Raw genomic sequence first — 17,500 nt, forward strand, 5'->3', positions numbered from 1 at the left:
GGAAACCACCACCATCCAGTCAGCCGCAGAGGAGCACACAATAGCGCGCCGGCAACGCTTAACCACAGACGTATGCGCACAGCGACCGGCTTAATGCATCAGCTATCAATTTTTATGATTCGAGGTGAAGAATAAATGATAACCATTTTTGTTTATTAAAATTGTTTTTTTTAGTCTTCAAACTGTTTGTGATTGAAGAATCAACCAACTCTTGTGACATTTAGCAATATAGTCGTTCTAGCGTTCGTTGGAAAGGGGTAAAGAGGGGGGCGTTGGCATTTTGGCCCGGCGGTGAAGGGGGCGGTGGCCAAAAAAAGTTTGAAAATCACTGCTCTATATCTTCTTATTCTTCCAATGTAGAAACAATAATAAAGAATCTGTATTGGTTTATTTTAAAAATATATTGATAAAAATGATACATAAAATTGCAAACATTTTTGCGAACACGTGTTGAATTGAATTGATTGCTTTTATTGTTTATATTTATTTCATATTTAGTCATGTCTAAGATGTATTTTCCTATGTCTTTCTTTGCACCCTCTTACTTCCGTGACAATTGAATTTCCCAAATACGGATGAATAAAGTTATCTAATCTAATCTAATTATACAAGTGTATTGAGATTTACAGCTTTCACCACATAGTGCACAAACAACAACAGACAAATAAGTAAGCAATAAATAAGAAATGTATACATAAATAGACCAAGTTATCTCAAATCAATTCACTGAAGGTGTTATTTTGGTCTTTGTACTATTACCCCAGTTGTATAGTATTTATCTTTTTGTATACTCTAAAACAATGAACTTCAAAAGGCTGGCAATGCATGGTTGTGCATCCATGTCAAGAATGTATTTTGTATATTGGGCACTATTTGAACCAATCGACCAACATGGACAATAATGTGATGCATTTTAAAAATCCATTTGGCCTTCAAACAAAAGCGCGGGCATTGTGCGATGTCAGGTCTACCCACGCGCAGACATACTGACTCTGGCGCTGCAGCGCTTACTGATGGGTATTAATGACATCATGGGGAAAGGTGGGAAATCTAGGATACTTGTGTGTGATTGGTTAAAATAGTAGCATTGAACGAATGTTTGCCTGGGTGTATGGTAAAGTTAGTAACTGCCTATTAAAGACATTTTTTTATTTTTTTGTTTTTCTTAAAATATAATACAAAGCGAAGCGGGCTTGTTTAAAGTCTAGGATGAGTTCCACGGTTCTGGAGACATTCAGCGCCTAGTTGCACCACTCGCTGAGTCTATGGACGCCACAACAAACAAGCAAAAACAGAAAGTCTATATATATTCATGATAAATAAATTGAGTACTCTCAGGAAATGTAGCCTCTGCTGCGCCGTCTTGGTGAGTGCTGTGGAATTTGAAAGTCTCTACTTGCTCCACACATGCGCCATTGAAGATGGCGGTGCACACAAGTGCAGCGCCTCAATGCTCTCCAGTTTGGTGTTTCGTTTCTTCAATCGTATCGTTATTTACTAACATCTGTGAGGCAAACTTTTTCTACCAATTTCGTCATACGCAGCTGGGTATGATGACAATTAAGCCTTTGTCAAGTCAATGATGATAACAAAGCCCAGGTCTGATCATCATCATCAGCATCATCATCATCATCATCATCATCATTATCATCATTATCATCATTATCATCACTATCACCACTATCATCACTATCATCACTGTCATCACTGTCATCACTGTCATCACTGTCATCACTCTCATCACTGTCATCACTGTCATCGTCGTCGCCATCGTCGCCATTGTCGCCATCGTCGCCATCGTTGCCATCGTCGCCATTGTCGCCATCGTCACCATCGTCGCCATCGTTGCCATCGTCGCCATCGTCGCCATCGTCGCCATCGTCACCATCGTCACCACCGTCACCACCGTCACCACCGTCACCACCGTCACCACCGTCACCAGCATCAAAATCATCACCAGAATCACCAGCATCACTAGCATCATTAGCATCACATGATCCAGAGTTTTATCCTCACTTGTTGGACAACTCATGTGTTCTTAAAAAAAGTTTTGAGATTTGCTCCATTAAAATCTGATATAAAAATATGTGTGCGGCACTTGGGTAGGCGTTCTTCTTAGTGTTTTTTTTTTGTTCATTAGTAGGGAAAAAGCAGTACTTACCTTAGCGTCTAGTGCAGTGATTTTCAAACTTTTTTTGGCCACCGCCCCCTTCACCGCCGGGCCAAAATGCCAACGCCCCCCTCTTTACCCCTTTCCAACGAACGCTAGAACGACTATATTGCTAAATGTCACAAGAGTTGGTTGATTCTTCAATCACAAACAGTTTGAAGACTAAAAAAAACAATTTTAATAAACAAAAATGGTTATCATTTATTCTTCACCTCGAATCATAAAAATTGATAGCTGATGCATTAAGCCGGTCGCTGTGCGCATACGTCTGTGGTTAAGCGTTGCCGGCGCGCTATTGTGTGCTCCTCTGCGGCTGACTGGATGGTGGTGGTTTCCCCAGTCGCCTGCATCGACGATAAACTCGCGACAATTAGTGATATACGGTATATGCGCGCTGCTCGTGAGCGCTCGAGCAGACAACGTTTATTGTTTCAATAAAGCTTGTTTTTTTGTCGACTTTTTATTACAGACAATCATTTTTTCCGGTCTTTCTACAAACACCAACGTCACATTTTACTGTAATTGCTCCATCGCCCCCTTCACTATTTCAACGCCCCCCATTCGCCTGTTTATTCGTCAGCGCCCCCCTGAAAGTTCACACCACCCCCCGGGGGGCGGTACCGCCCACTTTGAAAACCACTGGTCTAGTGGGATCTAGACAGCAGTGATCTTAACAACTGCTACCTCTTGGGAACAGTGTCTAACCATAACAGTGCTATTGTTACACCATCCCTCCACCACCACTTTTTTCCTGAGTCGATCGTAATGTCTGATCTGAGTACCATGCGTACTGCTAGCTGTACAGTAGTGTCAGGTATTTGTGGGTGAAGCCACATCTCTGATTATTAGCATGGAACATTCACAGACATTCCAAATCGGCCGTTTTGTTTGAGATGTGTTTGACGTTAGACAGATATGTGCTCATGAGCAGTGGTTTTGAGTGGTTGCTTCCTGAGCTTAGACGACATACCCGCTCGACAGCCACCCGTCTGTTTTCAAACATAAATAGACTTCCTGTATCTAGCATCTTTCCCTTATTTGCCATCGTGTTTTTCCATTGGCTTTCAACATCCCTTCGTCTAGAATAAAAATGTGTTTCCATGATGGCTTACAGTTAGCATGGTGTAGGCAGATGGTAGAGCAAGCACATGAAGGGTAGCTGCTACCGTGTCCGACAGGAGGGCAGGGCACGCTCAAGGCGGACACCGGAACTGCCCCGGTTGTGTTACGGTCACACTGTGTAGCGTGGCACCGTGTAGTATGGCGCGACTGGGGGAAGTGTTACCCATTTGCACGGACGCTGGAATTATCGAGACGGTCTGTTCTCATGGTGGATTGGTTTTAATAACTCAAACAAAGCTTACAAAACAACAAGTGCTTAAATCTCCCAAAAGTAACAGAAACAAATCATGTAGAAAATATACCATGTAGTGCCGTAGGCTATGTCTCGGCGTGGCATGCAGGAAGTTACATTATCATAATGCGCAGTCGATCCGACAAAGTCTAACACTACCGTAGCACTTAAATAACTCAAGACGTAATCAAGCAATTGAACAGCTGCAATGAAATTACGTCAGGCCAGGAGGGGCAAACGAGCGGCCCCTGACAGTACCTCCCCTCTAAGGGACGGATCCTAGACTTCCCAATCCCAAATGTCCATGAGAAACGAGGGAGGTAAAAAGACGACGGAGAGGTTGGTCTGGCGGGCGTCCGCGCCAGCCAGAAACGAGACGAGGAAGTGGTCGGTCCGGCAGGCATCCACGCCGGCTGGTGACGAGGAGTGAGCGTGGCTGGCCCGGCGGGCATCTGCACTGGCCTTTATGTGCTGGCCAAGCCACTTGCCCTTAAGAGGCACCAGAATCTTTGGTCGTTGGGCACCTTACCCTGGTTGCTCGGAGGGCCGCCAACTCCCTTGTCCAGGGGTGTCGGAGAGTCGCTCTCGCCGTCACCGGCCCCCTCGTACAGGGGCGCCGGAGCACCACTCTCGCCGTCTTAGTCGTCCAGGGGCACCGGAACATTGCCGCTGTTTCCGGGCGGGCAGGTGCTGGGCAGGCAGGCGATGGGCGGGCATGTGCTTGGCAGAACGGTGCTTGGCAGGACGGTGCTTGGCAGGACGGTGCTTGGCAGGACGGCGCTTGGCAGAACGGCGCTTGGCAGAACGGCGCTTGGCAGCACGGCGCTTGGCAGCACGGCGCTTGGCAGCACGGTGCTTGGCAGCACGGCGCTTGGCAGCACGGCGCTTGGCAGCACGGCGCTTGGCAGCACGGCGCTTGGCAGCACGGCGCTTGGCAGCACGGCGCTTGGCAGCACGGCGCTTGGCAGGACGGCGCTTGGCAGAACGGCGCTTAGCAGAACGGCGCTTGGCAGGACGGCGCTTTGCAGACCGTCGCTTGGCAGACTGGCGCTTGGCAGACCGGCGCTTGGCAGACCGGTGCTTGGCAGACCGACGCTTGGCAGATCGGCGCTTGGCAGACCGGCGCTTGGCAGACCGGCTCTTGGCAGACCGGCGCTTGGCAGACCGGCGCTTGGCAGACCGGCGCTTGGCAGACTGGCGCTTGGTAGACTAGTTCGTGGCTTCGGCACGGGTGCAACTGGAGGCCCCAGTGGCAACAGGAGTTCCTTGCGTGGTTTCGGCACAGGAATTCGGGAAGCTTGGTACGAGCGAGGCATCTGGAGAGGTGTGGTCGGGCGAGGAGTTTGGACGGGCGAGGTCGAGCGAGGAGTTTGGATGGGCGAGGTCGAGCGAGGAACTTGTTCAGGGTCTCGAGTGTCCAGGCCCTCCTTCCGCTTTGCCGCCTCCTCCTCCTCCAGGGTGTTACAGCACACCCGCTGCCACGTAATGGCCCATTGTAGATGTAGCCAGAGGACAAGGTGAAAGACTTCGCTGCTGCGCCCCCCCCCCCCCCCCCCCCCCGCCCCCACAGACCAGACGGGCAGCGGTCGAAGCTCCTCCCTGACCCTCCCTGCAAACCGCTACGCGGTGACCCACTGCAGGCGGCTCGGCAACCATGCAGATTCTGGTCGCGGTAATCCTGGTTGGAATAATCGTTGGAATAATTATCCTCCGGTGGAGCGTATCAGGGCCCAAATTGCTCTAGAAAATCACTGTCCGAGTCAGAAACTCCATTAAAGAAATCAATTAGCTCACTGTCGTCCTCATCTTCAGAATAAGTCCCTCCATTGAGAAAAAGATCCACTGGAGCTTGACATCAGATAACATGGGCGATTAACTGTGAGTGTCGAGACCTGGGTATCATGACTTAACTGTGCTGGCAGCCCTGTGCAACGGGCTGAGCAGTGGGAGGGGGTAGGGGTGGGTGGAGGATCAAAATTTCTTCATAGCCGGGATTCCTGTGCTGCAACTACGTCCATGAGGTGCCTACCCCACGGCGTGTCGATCAGAAACTCTCCACATGATTTTGAAGGGTTTCTCATTAAATCCATGTGGTCGGGGGGCTTCAAAGAGGATGGCTGGCGTTGACAAGCGCGCCGGCACGAGCGTGGGTGACGTCCCCCTGGATCCATGTGGTCGGATTGATCTGTTACGGTCGCGTCGTGGATCATGGCGCGACCGGGGGAAGTGTTACCCATTCGCAGGGACGCTGGAATTATTGAGACTGTCTGTTCTCATGGTGGATTGGTTTTAATAACTCAAACAAAGCTTACAAAACAACAAGGGCTTGAATCTCCTAAAACTAACAGAAATGGCGCATGTAAGAAAATATACCATGTAGCGCCGTAGGCTATGTCTCGGCGTGGCGTGCAGGAGGTTACGTCATCATAATGCACAGTCGATCCGACGATGACTAACACTACCGTAGCACTTAAATAACTCAGGGCGTAATCAAGCAATTGAACACAGCTGCAATGAAATTAGGTCAAGCCAGGAGAGGCAAATGAGCCGCTCCTGACAGGTGGGAGTATTGGCCACTGGCGGAGTATGACCACAACTCAACAAAATCCCTTTCCTTTTTGCCAGACCATGGCAAAATTCCCCTGGCCGGGGTTGAGTTCCTGATTTGTTTACCTTCGACTTTCGTTCTTAATAGAGTTGTTATTTTTTTGCTGTTGTTTTTTTTTTTTAGGTTTTTCTGAGTGTGTACAACATAATGTTAAATGGTGTGTTTATGTGCTGATAAATGTAGGCTTACTCATAAATATTATTTTCGTTCTTTTTTTCTCTTTTTTGCATGCATACTTTTGCATACATATTACATAATTTGTATACTTTTCTAAGTTTTAAATGATTTAGTTCATAGTATTGAAGAACTGTGATATGAATAATACTAATCTAATATAAAGTATGTATTTGTGAAAAATATAAATTACAAAAAACACTTCTGGAACAAATTTTCATTTTCTTTCTCGGTGCTGAGTTGAGTGACAGTTCCCTGTCTTCCGCCATTTTCTTATTGCCAAATGCAAGAGAAGGGAAGTGTCTTACGCTTATGCACTTTAAAGAAATACTTTTAATCTATAAAAAAACGTGACAAATGTTAAAGTTTATTGGTTCGTATTTGACAAAATATCCAATGTTAAAGCCGTCTCCAAAAGGACCGACATTTGCACATTGCACAATATGCATATGTGACTTCAGCGCGGGGTGGCCTGGTGGCGCGAGTGATTAGCACGCCGGCTTCACAGCTCTGGGGTCCTGCGTTCAAGTCCAGGTCACATTCATCTCTGTTGAGTTTGCATTTTCTCCCTGAGCCTGCGAGGGTTTCCTCCGAGTACTCCGGTTTCCTCCTACATTCCAAAAACATGCATGGTAAACTGATTGGACACTCTAAGTTGCCCCCAGGTATAAGTGTGAGAGTGCATGTTTGTGCGCCTCCTTGTGTGATTGGGTGGCCACCAATCCAGGGTGTCCCCCACCTCTGACCCAGCCGGAGTCAGCTGGGATAGGCTCCAGCACCCCCCGCGACCCTAATGAGGATAAAGCAGCTCAGAAAATGATATGAGCGATGAGAGGAGAAATAAAAACATGATAATAACAATGTGATTTAAATTGTCCTACATTATTTTACTTTTACATTTTATGTCGATTTTGCATGAATCACATTCATTCTGAAAAAAAAATCTGGAAATGTGAAAACGGTACTCTTGAAATCGGGTTGATGGAGGATGGCAGCGCTGTATAACAATACTGGACTCTTCCTCAATATAACCTGGTTTATTTTCATACTATTTTCCTACAGGACTTTACAATGACACTATATCTGAGACATTATTGGAAAGATGAGCGTCTGTCATTCACCAGCAGTACGAACAAGAGCATGACATTTGATGGCCGTTTGGTGAAAAAAATTTGGGTTCCTGATGTTTTCTTCGTCCACTCTAAGAGATCTTTCATCCATGACACAACAACAGACAACATCATGCTGCGTGTCTTCCCTGATGGCCATGTGCTTTACAGTCTCAGGTATGTATCAAGTCAGTGACATACCTGTCAACCTCTGCCGATAACTGCTCGTATAAATGATTATGATTCCCCATACAACCCCCCAAAAAAACGTACAAACACCGTACGACGCATGTTTACTCGCGGTAACTCGTTTCTTACTATGTGGCTCCTCCATGCTTGCTTCCACGATATTTACTCTATGTATATCTAGGCATGCGCATGTCATCCTTTATCGATATAGCCGTACACACCGCTAAAAAAAATACATACGATTGAGGATTATTTTTGCTGGTAAAACGTGACAATAGTAACAATCGATGACAGTAGCGTCGTTGGCTACCAGCCTACGAGACTATCTGGATTTTAGCCAAAACGGTCTTGTTGAGATCGGTTTTCATATATATTGGCGATTTTTTTTAAACAAAAATGTTCACCGTACAAAAGTCGATGTACGACGTACATGATTTGAAATGGTAGAAAAACGTATAAAATACGTGTAAAACGTACAAGTTGACAGGTATGCAGTGGTCAAAACATTTAGTGAAACACACTGTCAACTTCTACAGTGGAGATAAATATAAAAATAATTATGCACAACTAGTTAAACAGTCATAAGAATAAAAAAAACAATAACAACACCATAGCACTATAAAAACTATAAACCAGAAATGCCATTGGCCTAAACTAAAACACAGATCCAGGTTGCCGTCCCTCGGACAAAACTTTACCCCGGGCACACTATAGCAGAAATGGCAGTAGCTCCACCTGTTTTTACTTGTTTTCTGTGTTTTTGCATCTTTTCTGTCTTTTTTGTTTTATTACAATTTAATGTTTTTTAATTCTTTACTTTATACTTTACTTCATACTTTTTTATCACTTTCACGACTTGCCTTCACCCGGCGTGTCATATGTAAGAGGCAGTCTTTGTTCACTTAGTTTAGTTTATTTTTGGTAGTTCTGAACATTTTTTGACCCATTCAGTCAAGCCTATCCTACAGAGAGATCAGCTGTTAGCGCTATGCAACACCTAGATGCCCATGGAAATCCCTGCGGAGTTAAAGAGAAGGGGGGTGCAGGGCTGGATGAAAGTGCCGAGAGACGAAGCGACACTTAAGACAAATCATTCCATCTATTGTTATGGGGAACATAAGATATCGACTCAATAAGATGGAAAAGCTAACGGCGTTTACCAGGCTGCAATGGGAGCATCTGGGGGGTTGTATTATGTGCTCGACGGAGACCTGGATGAATGAATTAATACCGGAATCACTAATCTCCCTGGATAGTTTTCAACTGGTCAGAGCAAAGAGAGTGGTTGGAGAACAGGTCGGGGACTAGCTCCATTTGTTAATGGCAGATGATGTAGCCGGGGGCAGATTACGATGAAGGAGCAACTTTGTCTTCGAGATATTGAACAAGTAGCTGTCAGCATCAGGCCGTTTTACGTCCTGCATGAATTGTCGTACTTGATTGCGATAACTGCGTATATTCCCACTTCTGCCAAGGCAGCAGTTACTTGCGAACTACTTCATGCAACTGTGTCGCGGCTGCAGACACCCCCAGTCTCTCCTCGTCGTCCCTGGTGATATTAACCATCTAATCTTCTAATCTAATCTTCTAACCCATTTTCACTCATTATGGGAAATGGCCTACTAAGGATCATATAAATATATACTGTATTTTCACACCTATGAAACACACCATATGATAGTGCAGAGTCTCATTTGCGGGTATATTTTCTGTTTTTTGTCAAAACATTGGACGACTCGTCCGATGAGGCACCAGCGTGACACTAGGCTAACGTATGTTATGCTATCTGTTAGCGTACCTATGTTATGCTAGCCGCTAGTGTATGTTGCAGTTATGCACACTGGCATACTACATCACAGTGTATTATGCTGGAAGCATAGCAGACAGAAAAGCCATGCTGAGTATGATCAACACCACTCAGAAGATCATCATCTGCTTTCGGCCCTCATTGGATGACATTGCTTAGCGCTTGTTACCTCAGCAGAGCATTGTTAGGGACCCATACCACCCAGGTCACAACCTGTTCCAGCTGCTGCCTCCTGGCAGACGCTACAGATCTCACAAAGAACGGACAAATAGACTTAGGGAGATTTTTTCCCACAGCCACCAGGACTCTGAACTTGCATTAGCAGGACACACAATCCCTTCTGTGCAATAACTTTGGGGTGTGCATTAACAGTGTCCAATATTAGATTGTGCAATATTTTAGAATTTACCTTGCCAAGATGTGACTGTTTAGATTTTTATATCATTTATTTATTATTATTATTATTATTGAGACAACGCATTTTGTGGCTCACCACCACCAATTTCGCGTGACCGGACCTACCTTTGAAGGACATGCATGTATCAATTCATTAATTTGTATAGTCCCTTTGTCCAATAAATCTAACTCAAGTGCAGTTCAAATACAGTTGCCAGACGACCAATCCATTTAATGTGGAACCTCTGGTTGAAATGTACTGTTGACAAGCGCAGTGAATGATTGGGCTCGTTAATTGTGATAAATTCGGACTCGTAATTTGGCATTCTGCTGTTATGGATTACGCAGATCACCTACCTCTCACTGTCTTTCACTTACCTTCAGTCAGATCACCGCCCAACATCTTTCCATATTACCTCACCCCCAAGTTATTACACAAAAGGGATTGTGTCATGTTAACGTTTACAGTCCTGATGGATGTAGGAAAAAAAACTGTCCTTAAACCTATTTTTCCATACTTTGTGGGATCTATTGCGTCTGCCAGAGGGCAGCAGCTGGAACAAATTGTGACCAGGGTGGTATGGGTGCCCGATGATGTTCGTGGCTCTTTTTTTTATCAGACATAGGCATTGTCGTCATCATTGACTTGACAAAAAGCCTAGTAGTCATCATACCCTCAGCTGTGTATGACGAAATTGTATAGTGCTTCTCCACAGGTCTGCCATCCCAGGCAAGACCCCTTAACTGACATATTCAAACTTGTTAGCACTCCGCCACGATGGAAACATCGCATCACCTCTTGAGCGCCATCAATCCGGCGACTGCAAGTTGCCTCACCGATGCTAACAAGAATAAAATGTATCACTTACCTCTCACTGTCTTCTTACTTACCCTCCCTCAGTTCGCCTGTAGAAGGCAGATCCACGCCAAAAATTGTGGGTAATGGAACGGGCGTTTGTCAAAAAGATACTAGGAAGCGGGGCTCGGAGTGGTTGTTGTCGTAGCTTAGCTTAGCCGCAATGGCCGCCCGGCATCCGCTCTTTTGCTTCCTTTCTCTTTGCCGTCTACGGCGTACTTTGGGTGGGTTGGATATCCTCGGAGATCCCGGAGGTCTCCGGATGTTCTTGGGGATATCGAAGGTCACTTTGTGATAAGTCGTGAAATTGGGTATCTTGCAATTCAACGAACGAACTGCAGAGCAATGAGCCGCTGCGCCCGAGCGCGGCGCCATCTTGAACTCTCCAAGGTTTGAGGTAACGAGGGCTGGCAATGTCTTCCAGTGAGGGCAGAGAGCAGCCGGCGATCTTCTGGGCAGTGTTTATCACTTTCTGCATGACATTTTTGTCTGCTGCCGTGCTTCCAGCATACCACACTGTGATGCAGTATGCCAGAATGGTCTCCACAGTGGTTCTAGACAAAGTTACCAGAAGCTTAGTGTCCAAGTTGTTCCTCCTGAGTACCCCGAGGAAATGGAGTCGTTTCTGGGCCTTCTTCACTCCTGCCGTGGTGTTTGTAGACCAGGAGAACTAATCCGTGATGTGGACCCCCAGGAATTTAAAAGATTGGACCCTGTCTACACATACTCCATTTATGAGCAGTGGGGCCAGAACTGGACTGTTTTTGCAAAAGTCCAGGACTATTTCTTTAGTTTTCGTAGTGTTCAGTGTGAGATTGTTCACCGGACACCACGAAGACATTTTGTTGACCTCATCTATTTAGGCCGACTCATCCCCTCTTGGGATGAGTCCGACCATAGTGGTGTCATCGGCAAATTTGATGATGAAGGTAGACTGGTGGGTTGGTATACAGTCGTTTGTGTACAGGAAGTCTAGAAGAGGACACAGCCTTGAGCGAAGCCAGTGCTCAGTGTAATGGAGGATGAGAGGTGGGGACCAAGTCCAACAGTTTGTGGTCAGTTGGTTACCATGATTGTTGAAACCCAGCTAATGCTAACTCGTATACACATGCAACATTCCACACCCCAATCTGAGCTTGATATTGCGATACTGTCTGACACTGATTAATATGTCTTTGCTCTTCTGAGACACCAGACCACGAGGCGATCGTCCCAAGCGGGAGGTCAAGAGGGCAATTTTCCCTCAACTGCATGAGGATTTTTGCCCCCTTCTGGTCGGTCTTAACTCCAGTTCAAAATAATTTGTGAAGAATTTCGTTCAAAAGTAGCGTCGCTAACAAATGAAGTTTCGATGTTTTCATACTCACAGCAAGAGGGAATTGTAAGATAACGTTGAGATAAAATGACAGTCGCTTGGCAATTGCGTGTTCATATTGTATCAGTTTTCGTAAGTATAGAAACATCGTTGTCATAAGAAACTTGCCCAGAGTTTGGTCGTTGTCGTGGAGACTTGCCACTGATTAATCAGACTTTGCCCAAAGTTTGGTCGTTGTCTTAGAAACTATACTATACCATTTTTCCTATATAAAGACTGACCCACTGTCCAAGATGGAGTCATTCACGCGGGAGCTAGTGGCAGTAAATCTGCACACTCTTATGTTGTTTATGTTTTTCTATCTTTTTTAAATTACATTTTAATATTTCTTAATAAACTCCTTTTTACTTTACTTTGTACTTTATACTTTTTACCTTATTGTTTTTACAACTGTCCTTGTTCTGTTAGCCTGGCTTCTTTTGGCAACCCTTTTTTTGAACCAGTCAGCCATGCCTATGCTGTCTCACACATGGGACGAGCTGTGACAATACGCAGCAGAAAGAGCAACACCTCGGTACCGCCGGAGTTTCGGAGCTGGACAAAAGTACCGGGAGAAGAGGCCACACTTCTGACCAACCATTCCATCGTGGGATGATAGATTCGTAAATAATTACCCTTCCGATGTAATTATCAATCACTGCAGACATTCATTTGACCTAACAATCATATAACAATTACATAAAGAAGCCCGAAGTGCGTCACGAGGTATGCACACTATACGAGTGTTATGGAAGTGGCAGATATCCCGAGTCCTTGCTACCTCTCGATCAACAGCCCTCAGATCCCGATAATGGGTGAGATGTAGAATAAGCAATCCACGTGAGAGTGGACCAGATGGCTGTTTATGACCTCGAGCCTTTCTGAAAAATAGGAAGAATGATTTAACAAAGAAATGAATTACTACACATATATGTATAATAGTAATACAGAATAAACCCAACATGGGATGAGATGGAAGAGCGACTGCATATTCTCTACCTCGGTCACAGTCTGCAGAAGTTCCCCATCTCGTGGAAGACTTCCTGTCTGTGTATACAGTTTCTGTCCAACTTTACAACGTATTTTTGAGTCTGTATCTGTTTTAGCTACCGCAACCAAAATGGCGCTGTTTAAGCGGCAGCCGCGGTGGCTGCGTCCACTCTTGCTCGTTTTGTGTTTTTGCTGCTTTTATGTTTTAATGATTTAATGATTCAATTTAGTTTGATTTGTTTTGTACTTTGTGCTTTTGCTTTGCTGTTCTGTCTAATCACCCTCTTGCTACTGCCACAGTGAAATTTCCTGAATACGGGATGAATAAAGTTATGCAATCCAATTCAGGAAGAGTTGCAAGGACAACAGACTGTGAGCGGTTCACAGCTGTTTGAGCTCTCTCCCCATCCTGTAGTCCGGTAATGAACCTATTTCCTATTCAATTGATCTCACTCTTTCTTAACCTGCTCCTGAAGTTGCATTTCAGATGCATCAGGTGTTACGCCATTTGATGAGTGCCTGTCTCCTTGGTCATCCAGGGTTTTTGGTTTGGAAAAACCTGTATTTGTTTATTAACAGTGACATTGTCCGTGCAGTTTTTGATGTAGGAAAGTACAGTGTCCTGGAGGTTGTCGTGTTCAAAAGTTTCCCAGTTGTTGCGGCAGGAAAAACAGTCCTGCAGCTGAGAAAAGGCATCCTTGGGCCAAGTTTTTATTTAATTTATTTGTGGCCTTGTTAGCCTCCGGAGTGGAGTGTATACGGTGGTGAGGGTTCGGCAGAGATAATCTGATCCAGGCAGGTGAGGGAAGGTAGTGGCTTTATAGGCATGTTTGACATGGTCAAGAGTTTTGTCTCCTCTAGTGTGACACTTTACGTATTGAATAAACTTAGGCAGAACAGTCTTTAAACACGCTTTATTGAAGTCACCAACGACAATAAAGACCTCATCAGGATGGTCAAGCTGCTGTTTGTTTACAGCCATTAGCAGGAGGTTAGTGCCGTGTTAACGTTCGCATCCGGAGGTATGTAGATCGCCGTTATTATGACGACCATTAGGTCCCTAATGTTAATGATATCTTTTATCAACACATTAGAACAAAAACCAAATTAAAAAAAAACAAATATTAGTAAGATGTTACAATACATAGAGTACAATTACACCCGTTCAGTATACGGTCATAACAATGTATTATCTTTCTTTTTACAAATTTGAGAAGTCGTTCGCAACTATTCGACAAGGTAAACAATGAAATATCAATAACATAAATTCCTTACTATAACCGTCATAGACACTATACAGGGCAATGGCGGCCTAAGGTGGCGTAATGGACGTTACATACATTTGAATGAGCCGGGACTCGCACATTCATGCACACACTTCAAAATTAGATAAACATCACATTCTCTCTCACATGCCAAACAGTGTATATTGCAAACCAAAAACTCAACGGGCCTCTACAACAAGCAGCATACCTGGAAACATGGATAAATAATCATGATAGTGATTCGTTGTTGCTTGAAATATTTAATATGCGAGCGTTAACGACTTGTAAATTAAATATTTCAATAGTTAAACCAATGCTTTTTTTCTTATTTGAACATTTTAACATGTCACATCGGCACTGCTCTGACACTTGAGGATAATGGTCCCTAACATAAAATGAGTGGATTAATGAATATATACATTTAATTTCAATTCAATTAATTTTATTTCAAAACGATACATAGCTATTAAAACCAATTGGCTACTGAAATTCCAATATTTAGAGATCAGTTTTGCAATGTTCTCTCATTAAATTCTATCCAAAAAATAGACGTAATCAAGAAAATTTGAAGTAAAAAAAGAGCTTCTTTACTGAGTGTTTGAAAATTGCTCCAACATCACAGTCTTCAACGCAAAAAAAATCAGTTTCCCTGATTATCCGGGAGCAATGTTTTTCATGTGCAGTATTTATCTGAATTGCCCAAATTAATTTGCTCAAATTTGGTTTATATCCCACCTCACTTTTCGCGTTGTTAGAGAGGACATCAACATCCCTGTCCTTCACCTCTTATGTGAACTATTTTGCTCCTTTAATTTTTTTTTGAATTTAAGACAGGTGCACATGCCACCGGTATAATGTGAACAGAATTTCTTCCTGCTCACTTGGTGTAAGAATATATTCAGAAATATGTGTCAAAAATTGATTTCATGTGTTTTAAAGATGCTGCGCTCTATGTAGCGTATCGCTGCCTACTCACTGATCTTTTCTTTTGGTTTATTTCACTTTCATTTTTTTTATAGTCGCAAAACGGACAATTGAAATTATGTTTAGAGAAAGTAAAATTGTGTTTTTTTTAATGAATTTGATTGCTTGAATCCTTCTGTCTGTTTTCAGAGTAACTGTCACTGCAGCTTGTAATATGGATTTCAGCCGATTTCCTTTGGATTCTCAGACATGTTCTCTGGAGTTGGAGAGTTGTGAGTTAAACTCATATCCATGCATCACCTTACATACTTCACATCTTGATTTATACATTATTTGGAGGGGGCACAACCAGAAAGAGGGAATGACAGACAGCAAGACAGACGGAAAGAGATAGACATAGACTGAGACGAAGAGATGGAGAGAGTGACAGAGAGAGCAAGAGGTAGACTGATAGAAACAGATATAGAGTAGTTCCAACAGAGAGAGAGAGAGAGCAATATAAAGACTGACAAATGGAGTGAGAGACAGACATACAAATAGAAAGGGAGAAAGAATGACAAACATAGATAAAGAGAAATAGATGGACATATGAAGACTAGAAAGAAAGATGAAGAGAGGTAGAGAGATTGGGAGAAAGATAGAGAGAGAGAAAGAGAGAGTGAGAGAGAGAGAGGAAAAGAGATAGCAAGGTGGAAACACAGAGAAGAGGGAGAGAGGCAGACACAGAAAGACACAGAGAGAGGGAGAGAGAAAGACAAAGAGAGACACAGAGAGAGGGAAAGAGGCAGACCGTTACCGGACGTTTTGTCGCACGCATGTTTCTTCGAACGGACGGGCGTTTCGTCAAACGGACGGGCGTTTCTTCGATTAGACGTTTGGTCACTGGATTTGCCGCTGGACATTTTGTCGAACGTACAGCGACGGACACTTGATCCTCGGACGTTTCGTCGAACGGACGTTTGGTCAACGGACAGTTTGTCGAGCCGACGTTACGTCGAACGGACGTTTTGTCGAACAGATGTTTTGTCGCCGGATTCGGTCGCTCTCCAAATTCGAGAGCGATAGTTGGTAAATGTCAGAGCATTAGTATCTAAATATCTAATATCCAAAATTATCAATAAGTTGCGTATTATTGGCATGTGTACATGTTATACGTTGCCGGATTCACTCACTTTCAATATTATCAATACATTGCGTATTATTGCCGTGTGTACATGTTTTTCAAACTACAGCCCGCGGGCCATATACGGCCCGTTAGGCTTTTTAATCCGGCCCGCCGACGTTGTGCAAATTGTAGCAAAAATCAATGACCTCATTCATTCCCCTTTGCCCTGCAATACCCTAATTTCCCCGATAGATGGCGCACTAGTCTATCCCTTTGTTGGAGTGTAACTTGGAGAACAACATGCTGCTCATCACTCTCCATTTAAATAATAATAATATTCAGATAATAATCATCGGACATAGGCTTTGTCGTCATCATCAACAACAAAATTGTCATCATACCCAGAAACTGCCTATGACAAAATTGATAGTGCCTCTCCACAAGGTGCGTGTTTTCGGCAAAAGACCCAAACAAGTGATAATTACGGACTCATAATTTGGCATTCTGCTGTTATGGATACATCGCATCACCCACCCAGTGGATCAACTTACCTATCACTTTCTTTGACTTACCTTAGTCAGCCAGTAGGAGGCAGATCAGCATCTAACGTCTTTTCATACTACCTGACCCCGAAGTTGTTACACAGAAGTGATTGTGTGTTGTGTTACCCCAAGGTTACAGTCCTGATGCATGTGGGAATACTGTCCTTAAGCCTATTTGTTCGTACTATGTTGGACTTATAGCATCTGACAGAGGGCAGCAGCTGGAACAGATTGTAACCAGGGTGGTATGGGTCCCCGATGATGTTCCCTGGCTCTGCTGAGGTAATGAGGGCTGGCAATGTCTTCCAGTGAGGGCAGAGAGCAGCCGACGATCTTCTGGGCAGTGTTAATCACTTTGTGCATGCCCTTTTTGTCATCTGCCGTGCTTCCAGCACCACACTGTGATGCAGTACACCAGGATGCTCTCCACAGTGGTTCTATAGAAGATTACCAGAAGCTTAGTGTCCAAATTGTTCCTCCTGAGTACTCTGAGGAAATTGAGTCTTTTCTGGGCCTTCTTCACTACTGCCGTGGTGTTTTTAGACCAGGGGAGCTTATCCGTGTTGTGGGCCCCCAGGAATTTAAAGGACTGGACCCTATCTAGACATACTCAATTTATGAGGAGTAGGGCCAGATCTGGACTGTGTTTGTAAAAGT

The 17,500-nt window shown here is 44.3% G+C and overlaps 1 protein-coding gene across 2 annotated transcripts in view; it reads left to right on the forward strand.

Annotated features, from left to right (window-relative positions):
• The window catches only part of LOC144206132 (gamma-aminobutyric acid receptor subunit rho-2-like), a 37,953-nt gene that overhangs the window by 7,121 nt on the left and 13,332 nt on the right, over positions 1 to 17,500 (forward strand). For both annotated transcript variants that reach the window (XR_013328303.1, XM_077730908.1), the window contains exons 4-5: positions 7,369 to 7,592; positions 15,386 to 15,468. Coding sequence is in view for 1 of the 2 variants with exons in the window: in XM_077730908.1 (XP_077587034.1) it covers positions 7,369 to 7,592; positions 15,386 to 15,468 (307 nt within the window). In the remaining variant the exon portion in view is untranslated. The remainder of the gene's footprint in view (positions 1 to 7,368; positions 7,593 to 15,385; positions 15,469 to 17,500) is intronic.

Source organism: Stigmatopora nigra, chromosome 13 (assembly GCF_051989575.1).
Source record: "Stigmatopora nigra isolate UIUO_SnigA chromosome 13, RoL_Snig_1.1, whole genome shotgun sequence".
In the NCBI taxonomy this organism is placed as follows: domain Eukaryota; kingdom Metazoa; phylum Chordata; class Actinopteri; order Syngnathiformes; family Syngnathidae; genus Stigmatopora; species Stigmatopora nigra.